The sequence below is a fragment of the Colias philodice genome, chromosome 21 (assembly GCF_061535455.1).
Source record: "Colias philodice isolate Cphi_HAF_F1 chromosome 21, ilColPhil1 Martin Lab GWU primary, whole genome shotgun sequence".
Taxonomy (NCBI): domain Eukaryota; kingdom Metazoa; phylum Arthropoda; class Insecta; order Lepidoptera; family Pieridae; genus Colias; species Colias philodice.
Genome location: NC_143106.1, coordinates 1,986,406 through 2,001,671, shown reverse-complemented (window position 1 = coordinate 2,001,671; position 15,266 = coordinate 1,986,406). Strand labels below are relative to the sequence as shown.

Genomic DNA, 15,266 nt, shown 5'->3' with positions numbered 1-15,266 from the left:
TGTTTCTCAATCATATTAATTATAAAATTAATAACAATTATTTTTCAATATCTTTTCACAAGAGCTCTTTTTAGCTACGGAATCATTCTATCTCTTTCTACCGCGTTAAAACTCAGTATTTTTTTCCTTGTCTTTGGTTTTGTCTATTAGAATGAATAGCTTTAAGAGGCATAACTCTTTACATTTATAGATTTCAATGTTTTGTCTCACTCACTCTTACGACCAATTACTTATAGCGAAAGAGACAAAACACTGATAAATAATTAGGTATTCTATGACTAATTTATGTAATGATTTATCTATTCCGTGTTAGTACAGTTTTTTTTAATGATCACTGGTGATATTCTTCAGATGATCTATAGATCTTTGAATCCTATGCTGTGGTGGAATCGAACCTGCGATAGAACCTTCAAAAGGTTTATTTTTATTATTTTTCGACGAAATACCGGTGTATTTGCTTTGCTGAGTGGTGAATTTCACTTAAAAGTAACTTATTTAAGGTAGTGTTTAAAAATAATGTATCCGAGATCCATCGTTTATCCATCTTATTTGTTTCTGAAAAAGTATAAAAGTCGATTAATTTTCAAGAATCGTGTTTTTCTGTCTTTATCTATGGTACAGAAATTTCGGTATGAGTGAAAGAGATAGCTGGCTTATACAAATCAATATAACAAGATTTTCCACGTAAAAAAACTACAATTATGTTCAGATTAATAAAATCAATTAAAATAAAAACCCTACTCAATTATTAATTTTGCAAAGATTAATTAATTGTTTTACGTGTCAAAAATTACTCGAAAACTAGACAAAATTATTTTTAAGTATTCTACGCTACCAGGTACAGTGGTTGACGCGTGAGCGTAGAACCGAGGGGTCCTGGGTTCGATTCCCGATGGAGACGAAGAAAAAAAAATGTCTCGGTCTGGCAGGACACAGAAGGCTGATCACCTACTTGTCCCCAAAGAAAATCGATCAGTGAAACAGATGTATGCCCCTTACCCCACTAGGGGACATGGGACATCACTAAGAGCGTATACGCACTATGCGGGTAGCCGCATTGCGGGTAGCCGGCTGACCGCAAGCACAAATTATGTACGTAATATTCATTTCTATGCGCACTGTGCGGTCTGCGGTAGCCGCATCGCAGTGCGCATAGAAATGAATATTACGTACATAATTGTGCTTGCGGTCAGCCGGACGGCTACCCGCAATGCGGCTACCCGCATAGTGCGTATACGCTCTTACGCTAGCAGGCATTTACTTCATACAATAAATAATTTCAACAACAATTGACTCACTTTTTGTTTTTATTCCTCGTGGGCGAGCTGTGATTTGAGTTGGGGCTGTCACTCACTTCCGACGAACTCCTAACATCGCCGTCCATCTGAAATTGTTTAATTGATATTAAATAAAAATTACATATTATAAAAATAAAATAAAATAAAATAACATTTATTTGCCAAAAACATGGTACAGAGAGGTGTGAAGAGATTTAATTGTTCAACATGTTTCGCTTTGTATAAATCATGCAAATATATGCGTTAAATAGATAAGTACTTAATCTAAATCCCAATACAATAAATTGAACTATCATTCTATTTTCTATATTCTATTCGTTTTTAAACTTACACTACACATGCATATTATATATACGATGTAACAATTATAGTAGGTTTGTACTAAATTAAATATTATACTTTTCAAGATAATCAGATAGAGGCCACGAATTTGGCTATCCTGGGAAATAATGGCAGCATTTTCATCCCCAACTACTTACAGGAACACATCTCTTATTAATTTCAATTCTACATTATATTGCAGGCATGAGCATTTCAATAAACATTTTAACTGCATACTAATTAGCTTAAATGATTTTTAAATACACATACAGCACCAGATAAAAAATTGGTTGTCTGTAAAGTCGGTTTACTGACGATAGTTGAACGTGACAACGTCCGATTGTGCTTCTTTGTCGCTCGTTCCGCGCTCTCGCTTGCACTTCAAGCCTTACATGGAACGCCTCACAGCGAGGTAACGCCGCATGAGTCATGTTTTTTCGTGCGTGCAGCCGGCGTTATCGAATTATAAGACGTTGTCACGTCAAAATTAGAATGATACATTCCCACCCTCACATTCTAACCTATCCTCAAGATACTTATACTTATCTCACCTGGCCAGCCTTTATTGCGTTATACGCGATCTGCAATATAAACATGGTCCAGACGATGTGCAGCATCAGCAGCAAGCAGAGCAGCGAGTTGAATATATAGTACGCGGGGAACATCGGAACTATTTCTGCCGCGCGGATTGACGTGCTGAAAATTTAATTATTTTTTATTGAAAACGTTTATTAAATGTAATGCACCACCACCATAAATATGTAAACCACCATAAATATGTAATCCTTATAGTTTTTCGGGTTGTCTGGCAAAAATCGCTTACAGCGATAAGACCGCCCTCTGTACATATTATAACTTGTAAGTATCATTCTTTTTTGTAATCTTGTATTTTTGTGTGCAATAAAGAATTTTTCATTCATTCATTCATTCATTGGCCAATGCTTTCTCTGGGTTGATCTGATGGAAAAAATAACTTATGGGCTATATTACTCGGTAAAGATGATGGTTTATAATTTTTATAAAAGCATTCATAAATATCGCTATAGAATAAGTAGGTATTTTTTGAGTTCACTTGTTACATATAAATATACAAATCTCCCATAAATATTAACATTTATAAAGATATATTGATGATACAAAAAGTTATTTATTTAACGGGTAATTATAATTAATATTTCGCATACATTTTAAATTGAGCATTCATCAATTACATCAAACAGCAGCTACCAATTAACTTTATGAGTTCAATTTCCAGATTAATCTTTAAAAACCAGACTGAAAGAAGGTAAATGAGTCAGGAGCAATTATTAGGATTTTTTTATAGCAGTAGTTATTCAAAGAGAAAGACAGGGATATAATGCCTTCTAGCGAAATCACTTTCCCGCTTTGGAATTACTCCTCCTTAGTCAAAATAGTTCAGGATCCATCCAATCCAGTAATAAATATTTGAGAACCATCAAATCAAAACATTTTATCCTTGTTACCTCTGTTAGCTACAACAATCGAGAGTTTCGTACAGGAAATTATTGGGCGTCTCATCAAAATAAAACTACTCACGGAAAATTAGCTTGATAGTAATAAAGTGCAAAAATGGGCGATGGATCCTGGACTATAATAGCCTAATAGATGTAAAATAATAACTTGTAGTAAACCTACCTCCATATAATGTAGAATGGGAAGATTCCAACCCTTGTGGCGATCCACACAACAACCAGCATGAGGAACAAGCTGTCGCAGAGACGTTGGTAGCTTGCGTATTTTGTTGCTTTTACCGCCTGAAAGATGACGTCACAAAATTAGTATACGACACAGACATTCATACGGATTTTGAATATATTTTTTGATAGGATAATTCAACTAAGAATTCCTTATCTAGACCTGTATAATTATTATGTCAATAAAGATTTTTATTTATTTATTTATTTTATTTTAGTTATTAGTAGTTTCAATCGCTGATTAATCTATACTTTATGTATCCAGATAATGTTTGAAAAAATGTGAACTTATTTTCGAAAGGGGACTGCAAATTGCAATACATGAATAACTTTGCAGCCTTGAACATGTATGCTTGTATTGGAAACCAAACAGTTAATATTTCGTATAAACAGCTATTTGCCTGGTGTTTTAACGTATGGTATAGGAGGTAGCAACGTTGACAAGAGAGAATTTTAGTATAGTTGGTTCTTTGATATACTGTTCCTCTTGCTATTTCGGTTAGAGTCCGGGCTGTCTGGCTGGTCGCAGTGGTTGCGTTTATTAGTGCGCATCTTATCTGCACAGGAAAATATCCTTAATTTAAAGTCATTTATAAACGCGTAATTTTTAATCTTTTGCCTTTAGATAGATCCATCAGACATATTTTTTTTATTGCAAGACGTTTTTTTCGTTGTTAAATAGGTGCCATACGCAATTTTTTATTTCAAAATAACTAAAATGTCATCGAAATAAGTGAAATTACACCGAAATAGCAAGAGAAACAGTATATTTAAAACCCAATTATACTAAAATGACTTTTTTACGTTGCTAGCTCCCGTATCAGAGGTGTTTTTAAAGCTTAATGTATAAGCAGTGTATGTTTGTGTAATGTGTGCGCACAGATCACGTACCTCCAAGAATATATCAGCGCAGTCATGCAGCAGCAGCACGAGCGTGCCGATCCTGTGCAAGTTGCAGACCCACGAGAAGGAGAGCAGCGCGATGGTGGCGATGTGGTGCACGAACATCTGCCAGAAGTCCTTGCGACGGACGTCCCAGAACTGGGATATGGTCAGCGACCAGTAGAACGCGGACGATATCATGTAGTACCACCATACGTCGCTTGTGAGTCCCTGGAATGCGTGTAGCAGGGTTTTAGTACTCAAATTATTATCGATTTTATTATTTCATAGTTCTTGAAATCGTTATTGTCACAGATTTTATCATGTTTTTAGGACATAGGCCATTCAAGAACTGATTGAAGTAGATAGATTTGGTTAGAGTTAATGTCCTGACAGCAGGATTGATGTTATGGACTATTGTGTTGGTAGGTAATATTATATTAAGGTTCCCTTCATAAAGAAATAGTAATTAAATAAAATAAATAAATAAATATTTTAGGACAATTTTCACACACGGCACGATCTGATCCCATACTAAGCTTTCGCTTGTGTTATGGAAACCAGATGGCTGATAAACATACAGATATAATTTTAAATAAATACTTATATAGATAAATAATAACTATGTAATTATGATAATTATGTATAACTTGTCTATGTAAATGGTATTTCTCAAATTTCGACCACTGTGACTGTGGCAATGGACAGACAGAAAGACAGATTTTCCTCTCCAAAATTATTATGGATTGGATTGTCCATAATTTTGCGTATCAATTTGTATTCATTGATTGTAAATAATAATATCATATCTTAGAAGTGCAAAGTGATGACTAAAAGGTAAGAAGTGACTATGAAATTTCCTGAAAAATAATATTCCTGGAATCTTTCTGTGTGTTATATTAGTGAGTTGAACCGAGTTGTATACTTTGATTAATTATTGATTTAATAATACTGAGTCATGTTGTTTATATCGTTGGTTATATCTATTAGGTAATTGATAAAAAAACACTACCCGTAACACAAATACAAAATGAATCATATTGCATGAAATCAAACAATACGTCACACTTAAAAACATAATATAGTCTTACATAGGTTTTGAAATGAAAATGTGAGCTTATTTGTATACATATATAATTAAAAAAAATTAAATAAAAAGACGTGTGGCACTCGGGGACTGCCGCGGTAAAGCTATTGCATGTTATGCCTTCAAGCCACACCTCCACGCCCGTCGGAGTGGGGAGCGTGAGGTTTTTTCGTTACGGAATTTCTGGATTCGGTCACCGCGCTCAAGGCCCGCGAAAGAAGCTATGCAATAGCTTAATGACAATTTAGATACCAGTGTCATTTTTAAATAACATACATTTGATCAAAACTTATTGTTTTAACTACATTCAATTCTATAATATAAAAATGAATCGCAAAATGTGTCGCATAACTCGAGAACGGCTGAACCAATTACGTTAATTCTTTTTTTATAATATTCCTTGAAGTACGAGGATGGTTCTTATTGAGAGAAAACGTAAACATGTACCACGTGCGAAGCCGGGGCGGACCGCTAGTAAAAAAATATAAATGATTAAGTAAATTTTCATACATCATGTCCACTACATTGTTCTTCTCAACATTTTAAAAATATTTTTACGGGAATCGAACCCGCTCCCTCTATCGGTCAGTAGTACTAACCACTAGGTACACTTAAGGCCATATAAAAGCTATTATTGACCAAGTTGTGTACGGTTGACGACCTGTAACACTAAACGCTATTCTAGTGAAACGCTATGCTATGGATAACATTGTTATTGAAATTTTAGTACCGATTTGTGGAACAAGGTCATAGTTTGGTGCATTTTGATAAATATTAAAAGCTGTTTATCCTAATATAGGTATACTAGCTGTCCCGGGAAACGTTGTTCTGCCTTGCTCATAGGTATGAAAAATTGATATTGGCCGATTCACAAATTTACTAATAGGCATACAAAATCTCATGAGAATCGGTCCAGCCGTTTCAGAGTAGTATGGTTACTAAAATTGTGACACGAGAATTTATAGAGATTAGCTGTTTATTAGGAAGGCTTATAGTTATAGATTGGACTATAATGTGCATTGTAATATGAACCACGATGTACGCATCATCGCGATATATGAAATACTAGCTTTCCGCCGGCGGCTCCGCCCGCGGTTTCAAAGAAAAACTCGCACAGTTCCCGTTCCCGTGGAATTTCCGGGATAAAACTTATCCTATATTACTCGTGGATAATGTAGCTTTCGAATGGTGAAAGAATTTTTAAAATCGGTCCGGTAGTTTATGAGCCTATTCATTACAATCAAATAAACAAACAAAGTTTTCCACTTTATAATATTAGTGTAGACGTAAGAGAACTGCGTATTATTTTTAAAGTTATTGTGTTAAAGTAAACAGTTTTATTAGTGAAGTAGATGAAACTACGTCCGTATGTAGTATGATTTCGATGATATTTATATATTTTATGCTTCTGATACTCCTTTGCTTTTGAAAGATGACTTTATCATCTATACTAATATTATAAAGAGGAAAAGTTTGTATGTATGTATGGTTTTCACGCATAAACTACTGGACCGATTTTGATGAAATTTGGCACAGATAATCTTTAGACCCTGAGGAAGAACATAGGCTACCTTTTATTGCGAAATATGTACCACGGGCGAAGCCGGGGCAGACCGCTAGTAAAAAATAAAAGAGAGATTTAAAAAAAACCTAATGATCCGCATCAAAAATTACGATTTTTTTGAAAATCTATTTTTGAGCTTAATGCCAGCTCAATATTAAAAGTTGCAAATATACTGCATGAGAAATTATCTAGTAATGAACTATCGCTGAGTGAAAGTTGTGAAAGTAAAAATAGGTCTTGCTGTTTCAGAGAATAACTGTAACACACATACAAATGCACATAGTAAGAAGCTATTATTTTGATGTTTTAAAATGTAGTCCACAGATAATTACTCGTTTCTTGTTATGAATATAATTTTTTGTATTTTTTATCAGTTTTTTGTAAATTATCGAATACTAGCTGTGCTCCGCGGTTTCACTTGCGAGGCTCCGCTTCTGTTGGTCTTAGCGTGATGATATATTATAGCCTATAGCCTTCCTCGATAAATGGGCTATCCAACACCGAATTACAATACTGAAAAAAAATTTTAAATCGGACCAGTAATTCCCGAGATTAGCGCCTTCAAACAAACAAACAAACTCTTCAGCTTTATAATATTATTATACAGTAATCAGTATAGATTTAATAGGAATAAAAATGTTGATAGACACTAAAAATTGGCGTCAAGGCTCTTCTGAGAATATGCAACAAAAAACAATAGTGTAAATTAACACATTTGTTCGCAACATGCATTATTATGCATTCACTAAACGGGCCAAAATATGAATATTTATAAACGTTATTAATATAGAGAAGAGAATATATTGTATTCTTATTGTATACGATGCACATAGTAGTAATACGACAGTTTTTCAACTCAATATCTCAATAGAAACACACATTTTCAATTTTATTACACATATTTCAAACATGTTCTTTGCGTGTGACCTCTGATTTCCGCTCGATAAAATTAAGAAACGTTATCTAAAAGGTTTTAGGCTTTAGCGCTTGCTGATAAAATCACTGATAGCCTACTTTATACCTTTTGACGTATATTTTCATTTATTATATGCCATTTTAACTCACAAATAAATTAAACGAATTTTTCGTATAGTTGCGAAACTAGCACTAAATATTTTAAACGTACCCGTACTAAAAAGTAAAACAGCCTCATTTATCATATTTGTAGCAGACCCAACCACGGACATAAAATAATGGAGGAAAACAATTTTGTTCAAAGAAAAACAGGCAGGATAATATATTTCTGCTCGTCTATCAAACTTCCATTGAAGACCCATATTATACGGCTAACAAGCGTACTTTTTTTTTCTATTTTAACATAAGAAACGACACTGTAATGGGCTCATTTAGTCATTATTTCAGTAAAGGTCACCGCATAGATGTCAAGACCACCGCGTGAGGTCGTACTGAGCCGTGATTTAGTGAAAATTTAGCAATGCGCAAACATAATAGAGATATTTTTTGCATTTTTGTATTCAGCCAGGGCTAATCTTTTGTTTTTTGCAACGATAAATTGTTCTAATTTCCGACAATTTTTTCAGTGAGATAATTAAAATACGGTCTTTTCAAGCATAAGAAAAGAATATCCCTTGATCGTGAATAAATTTAGGACTGACTATTCCCAAATCTATAGTAGATGGGCCAAAATATCAATGATCGGTAACCGGTCAAGAAAATGATCGTGCCTTGCGTTGCTAAACACCATTACTTTAGACATAGTAGTAGACTTTTAAAAATAACGAGGAAACATTCATGTATCATTTAAAAAGTATCCTTAACTTCAAAAAACACATTTTAAACATCTTGGACATAGTAAGTCATATTACGCAATTGAGCCCACCGTTCGACAGCGGCAAGTTCAATGTCCCGTGATAACGAAACAGCTGATCCGATTTTATTGGCCGCGATAGACCGTCCGTTACGGCTGTGATAAAAACAATTGTGCCAAGATCATATCCTAAAAAATGGTAGCCCATAATACAGGGTGTCCAGCAGCAGATTTCAATGTTTGAACGCTTCTAGTTTTAAAACGCGACGTGCGAGGGGGACGCGGGGGGTGTCATTCAGCGCGTGAGCTCTGCGGATTTTTAAGTCGCCATAGAGCAGTGGAGCGGAGAGCATCGCGCTTATGCTATTGAGGCATACTTTTCGGGTGATTTCGCTGGCAAAAACACGCCGTCGGTTTAATAACCATTATCAAATTCATCGTTTAAGAGATGGACCTTCGATAAATTTGATACAGTCGTGGCTAGCAAGGTTTAGAGCTACAGGTTCAGTCATTAATAACCCTAGGCCGGGACCAGCACCATCAGTATCCACGATAGAAAACATTAAACTTGTTATGAATTCTGTAATTGAAAATCCTCGTTTATCACTTCGCACACGTTCGTCGATATTGGGAATTCCTAAATCGTTTTTCAGGTCATTATGTGAAAAAAGGTTAAGCTCCATCCATACTAAATTCAGATTATTCAAGATTTGCTACGGCTCATACTGCTAATGTGTCAATGAATTCAGTGCGGCAGTTATTTCCTGAAAAGCACATATCCCGAAACGGCACCATCCCGTGGCCACCCAAGTCACCAGACCTAAGTCCATGTGACTTTTTCTTGTAGGGCTATCTAAAAACTGTGGTTTACCAATCAAATCCAACAACCATAAGACAACTGAAGGAAAATATCCGGGCTGAAATAAACAGAATTCCCAGTTCCCTTTGCAAACAAGTTTTTCTTAACATGCGGAATAAATTGAGGAGTGTGTGAGAGTAGAAGGGCGGCATTTGGAAAATGTAATTTTCAGAAGATAAAATCCGCACTCGACTTTAATAAAAATATTTTGTTTAGAAATAATACTTCTTTTTTTACAAGCCCTCAAACATTGAAATCTGCCACTGGACACCCTGTATACAGGGTGTCCCAGCAACGGTATACTAAGCCCTAATGAGGTTATAGTTTTGCATACGCTGAGTACGTAAAAAATACTTTTAAAATTCCAGACGATTTTTTTTGACAAATAGGTGAATTCTTAAAACTCTATGTGTACACCCCTAACAAGCAACCCGCTCAATTTTGCCACCCGCACGTGAGCTATCGTTTAAGATTATGTTTTCATAGACAAAATGCTCACATTAGCGAAACGGTATATGCCGGCTGCGCGAAGCTAGAGAAGAAAACATGGATTTTAAGGAAAAATTAAGCAAAAAATTTTTGGCGTAATTTTGTTGTTTAAGTATTTTTTACGTGATCAGGGTATGCAAAACTACAAGTCCCTTCGCGCTTAGTATACCGATAGTGGGACACCCTGTATATAGTAATACTAGCGGTCCGCCCCGGCTTCGCCCGTGGTACCTACATGTTTAAACTATCCTATCTCTCAAGTTGGATCGAACTGCACATGGTGTGCGAATTTTATTATAATCGGTTAAGTGGATTAGGAGTCCATTGAGGACAAACATTGTGACACGAGATTTATATATATTAAGATAAGCTTCTTTTCTTTTGAAGAATCATCATCATCATGCACTTAAGTGAAGTCCGTGTCCCCTAGTGGGTAAGGGGCAGATGCAATATGCATACATCTGTTTCACTGATCGATTTTCTTTAGGGACAAGTAGGTAATCAGTCTTCTGTGTCCTTCCAGATTGAGATATTTTCTTTTCTTAGTCTCCACCGGGAATCCAACCCAGGACACCTCGAAGTTACGCTCACGCGTCAACCACTGTACCAAGGAGGCGTCGATCCTTCCCAGGATCATGCACTTAGTATGTATTGAGGAAATATTTACCTTCGCCCACAAATGAATAAATTGCAAGTGCAGAGCTGTTAATAATATCCTGATACAAATGAACGAGAAACACATTAATCTATTTTTTTTTATATTAGGTAAATACCCAGTCTTTATATTTTACAAGCGGTCCGCCCCGGCTTCGCCCGTGGTACCTACATGTTTAAACTATCCTATCTCTCAATAGAAATGCCAGAGATTGAAAGAAAGAGATGGAAGCAGAGTAATGCATACTCATAAACTATACAAAATAGTGTGCATAGATACTTAATAATTTTATTTATCCTATGATGGTGGTCGTGTCATCATTTATCAGTAAATAAACATGACCTAAGCCCTAAGGTTATCGTTTCTTCATAAATATCATTAAGGTAAATTGAATAGTGTTGTGCAAAACAATTCTCATATTTACTATTAATTATAAAAAATAATAGATATCATTATTCATTACATATTATAATAACATAGTCGCTGTCGCCGTCTATCCGTTCCTAGGTATGCTTAATATAATTAATAAGATTTTTTGAAGTGAAACATCTTTAGGCGCGTTGAGAGTAAGGCGCTGACTCCACGAGCGAGAGAATCGCGACGAGTCCGCCCTTATATCGTCGGATAATCTCCACGAACGAGCGAAAATTCCGCCGCGTATCGTCACGAGTCGTAACGGAATCGCAGCGTTTCCGCGGCGACTCGTAACGGTATCATCACGTTTCCTTGAAGAGAACTACTAGAAGACCAGAGGCAACGCTGAAATGACGCTGCGTTTGACAGCGGGCCCGCCGCGCGCTCGTCGCTAGCCCGCTGCTAGTCGCGGCGGGCTAGAGACGATGTAATGACGTTTCGCGCGCTCATTGCCACTCGTCGCATCGCGGCAATAATATCGCCGTGTGGAGACGGTTCCATAGAGAGTGTATAGAAATACGTGGCACGACGATAATATCGCCGCGATTCTCTCGCTCGTGGAGTCAGCGCCTTAAATATCAAGGTCGCGTCATGGCAATATCGTCACGCCATGGAAAAAGGCGATAATTTTGGTATCTTTGAATATTCAAAGAAGTTTCACTTCTGACACGTGTGCTCGGCACACACGCTCTTTTTTTAATAGATAGAATGGTTCTTGACTCTTGAGGAAGGTTTAAGTATAAAATTTGTTAAGTTTTCTACAAAGCTGCGCGCGGCACACAAAAACATGTGATAACATAGTACAAAGAAAAAAATAATTAAATCCGTTGACAAATGATATTTTTCGAATTTTTCTATTTATTTTGATCCATGGATTTGCAAATTTTGCCATACAAGAAATTTTTTACGATATTTCAACGACTAATTTATAGCTAATGAGATAGAAACTGTTAAATTATTGTAAGCTATAAGTGTTAACATTCCGCCTACGTGTTGGCTATGTAAACTGTTGAGTAAATATTATAAACAAATTCTGTACCGTTACATTATTGTATAACCAATATCCCCATGTTTACATAATATATGGGAAGCATATCGCTTATCATAAGATAAGGATTTTGCACAATTTGCAAACGATAAATATAATATGATGGATAAGTTTTGACCTCTGAGCCAAAGCAGTACTTTTTAATTAATAAGTAATAACTATTTTTGTATTAGTTATCGTACTTATTCAAATTATCGTTTATGCATAAGAACAGCTAAGCTTACTAAAAGCGTAATGTAAAGTTCCAAATATTAACAGATAGGTACACACACACACATAGATATAAAAGACTTTTACACACACGATTCACAAACATACGAGCAGTCACATACAATATACATACGTCTACGTGTCAATAAATACACACAAGAGAACTATAACAATACTCCAATTCTTACCTGATGAGGATATCCAATATAGCAATGGTCGATATTCCACAGCCACACTTTATCCCACAGTATATACACGCCGAAGCTAAAGTTGCACACGTAAAATGTGAACTTCCACAGGTTCTCGCAGAACTTGACGAGCGTGGAGGGCTTGTCCTGGCTCCGGCGGAGTCGAAACCAGCGCTCCACCTGCCGCTCCGTCATGTCCAGCTGCTTCGCTAACGCACATAGCTGGAAATAGGCAAAAAATCAGTATAAGGAATATAGAGTGGTATGGTCATCACCTGGGGCCACCTCATCGTTGAAAACTAATACAAAAAATTAAGTATTATAGAAAATACCTGTCTATTGGTCTTCAACCACAGGGTAAAGCGCCCGGCAAACTTCTTGGCCAAAAAGTAGCGTGGTGGGGGAAGTTTGCGCATCAAGTTTTAGTACATTTTTATATGAGCAAGCTTCCGGGCGCTTTACCTCGTGGTTGAAGACCAATAGTTTTAGATATCGCTTATTTTTTAGGGTGAAGCGACGTGAACGTTAATAATTATTACGTAGGAGCGTATAGCCAATTTAAAAAGGCAAGTTTGTAATGAACTGTTAGAGCAAGGGAGATATTAGGAATATAGAGATACTGATCATATATTCCTAGGTGTAATTCCTCTAGAGTCTAGACTGTTTTAATGGAAATGGGCGGCATAAGGGCTAGACATTATTTTTTACGGCTTCTCGTAAACCAATTGGTTTTCTGGAAAAAACGCTACCTTAGCGATAAAATTGCCTGTTGTTTCAACTTTGTTGTTATGTTCTGTTGTAAATTTGCTAGCCTAGTTTTTTCACCAGTACAAATTTTTTGATTGACTGAATATATTTCATCCTTGACAAAACAACAGTACGTTAACAAAGTATAATTAGAAATTGTTACGCACTATTTAACCTAATCTGTTTTATGAGGTAATCCAAACCTGAATAAATAAATAAACGTGTAAAAATCAAAAGTGGAAAAAGGCAACAAACACTTATTGGACTTTGATTTTGTATTGTTATTTAATTAAAACGTTGTGATTCATGAATGTATGATACTTTTAAAAATGTATACTGTTTAACCTTATGTACATCTTTTGTGTATATTTAGGGTGCTTTTTCACCAATATGTGCGAGGATGTGTAGCGAGGATTGTGTTTGTAAAAACCATAAGGTATGTTTAGAAATTAAAGACTTTTTAACGGATTTTAAACGCGATTTATTCATTCTATTATTTTCCGCGTGGTCACGGGGAGACACGCTCGCTGTAAAGTGTTCGAAACGTCGGGAAAATAATAGAATGAATAAATCGCGTTTAAAATCCGTTAAAAAGTCTTTAATTTCTAAATGTATAATACTCGCGTAAAATCAAACATCAGAAAATACTACCATAAGGTATGGAAAAGCACCCTTAGCTACCTACACATAAAAAATAAAGGAGATAGCCCGAAGCTAATAGCGAAATATAGGATAGCCAACCATGTTAACGTACCAAGAAAACGTAATATTCATACACTAACATCTTCAGATGTTAAGTAAAAGATTAGGCACACTGACTGATCTCGTTTCACGCGTGAGATTACAGAGTAGGAGTATTCTATTACGGAACAAATTGTTGTAACGGAAATGTGTTTAAAATTCGTGACCCAATTCTCAGATGCTTTATATTACTAATGCCCTTGAAATCCTACGTAGATATAAGACTAGTGGGAGTCCAATATTGCTTGCTTTATAGTATTTGGGCAATATTCATTGATGCTTTTAAGGACCAGTACCTGAAAAAGATGCATTTTTGTTGTGTCCATAGTCGGAAAATGTGAGCCGTTTATGAAAGCGTTCAGTAAGATTACTGAAAAGGGCAGATGCCTTTCTTAAGAAAATGTTAAAATTTGAGAATTAATAGAGAAAGAATAGCGAAAGAAAGATTGATTTACCATCTTTATTCCATCAGAAAATTATTATACAAGAAACAGTGTGTGCACAATGCACATCTCAACAGCAAATTTTGATAGCATTTGGTAAAAACCTACACTCATATCTAAGTAAATTTTCATCACAAAAAGCATTGATTTGTCTGAGAAACACTTCGAAGGGCAGATAAGGTTCTTTACCAATAACCATACATATTAATAGGTTTTGGAAACGTAACTTAGATAAGCAAAGCTAAAAGTCGTATTACTCAACTTAGTCAACCTTACATGAAAAATACATTAAATTAACAGCTGATCCAAAACCAGTATTCCAACGCACTATAAGAATTTGAACATAGTTTTGAACATAGTTTTCTTGTGTAAGCTGTTTTAATTGATAGCGTCGTGAATTAATTAAAACGAAGTGTCTAGTCGTCCGCTAAACGGATGAATAAAATAAATTAGTCGTCCGATTACCGGATGAATAAAATAATTTAATCGTCCGATTACCGGATGAATAAAATAATTTAATCGTCCGATTATTCGGATTAATAGATAACCTTTTAACACTAAAGCTAGTTGGGTTGGACTAAAGCAAAGGGGGCGCAGGACTTAGAAAATTTTTGATGGAGTTGGTGTCATTATAACACCTATTTATTATTGTTTTATCGTAAAGATTACGCTAATATAAGCATGTTTTATAGGAACAACTTTTCTCTAAAATCAAAAATGGCCGAGATATTCGCCCTTAATTCGTTAGGTTAGGTTTAGGTTTGGTTAGCCATTAGGTTAGGTTAGGTTAGGTTTCTTAAAAAAAAACTACACAGACATAGGAGCCCCGCGAAGCGG

The 15,266-nt window shown here is 35.6% G+C and overlaps 1 protein-coding gene across 2 annotated transcripts in view; it reads right to left on the bottom strand.

The window, feature by feature from the left end:
- Positions 1-330: 330 nt before the first annotated feature.
- The window catches only part of LOC149478691 (ceramide synthase 5-like), a 32,823-nt gene continuing 17,887 nt past the window's right edge, over positions 331-15,266 (bottom strand). The window contains exons 3-8 of one of the 2 annotated variants that reach the window (XM_089708677.1): positions 12,499-12,720; positions 4,226-4,447; positions 3,276-3,394; positions 2,171-2,315; positions 1,299-1,384; positions 331-555 (exon numbers count right to left, since the gene is read on the bottom strand). In XM_089708677.1, the coding sequence (XP_089564803.1) occupies positions 546-555; positions 1,299-1,384; positions 2,171-2,315; positions 3,276-3,394; positions 4,226-4,447; positions 12,499-12,720 (804 nt within the window). In that variant the 3' untranslated portion in view covers positions 331-545. Of the gene's footprint in view, positions 556-1,294; positions 1,385-2,170; positions 2,316-3,275; positions 3,395-4,225; positions 4,448-12,498; positions 12,721-15,266 lie in introns of those variants that run through there. The other variant, XM_089708679.1, reaches the window with a different exon arrangement.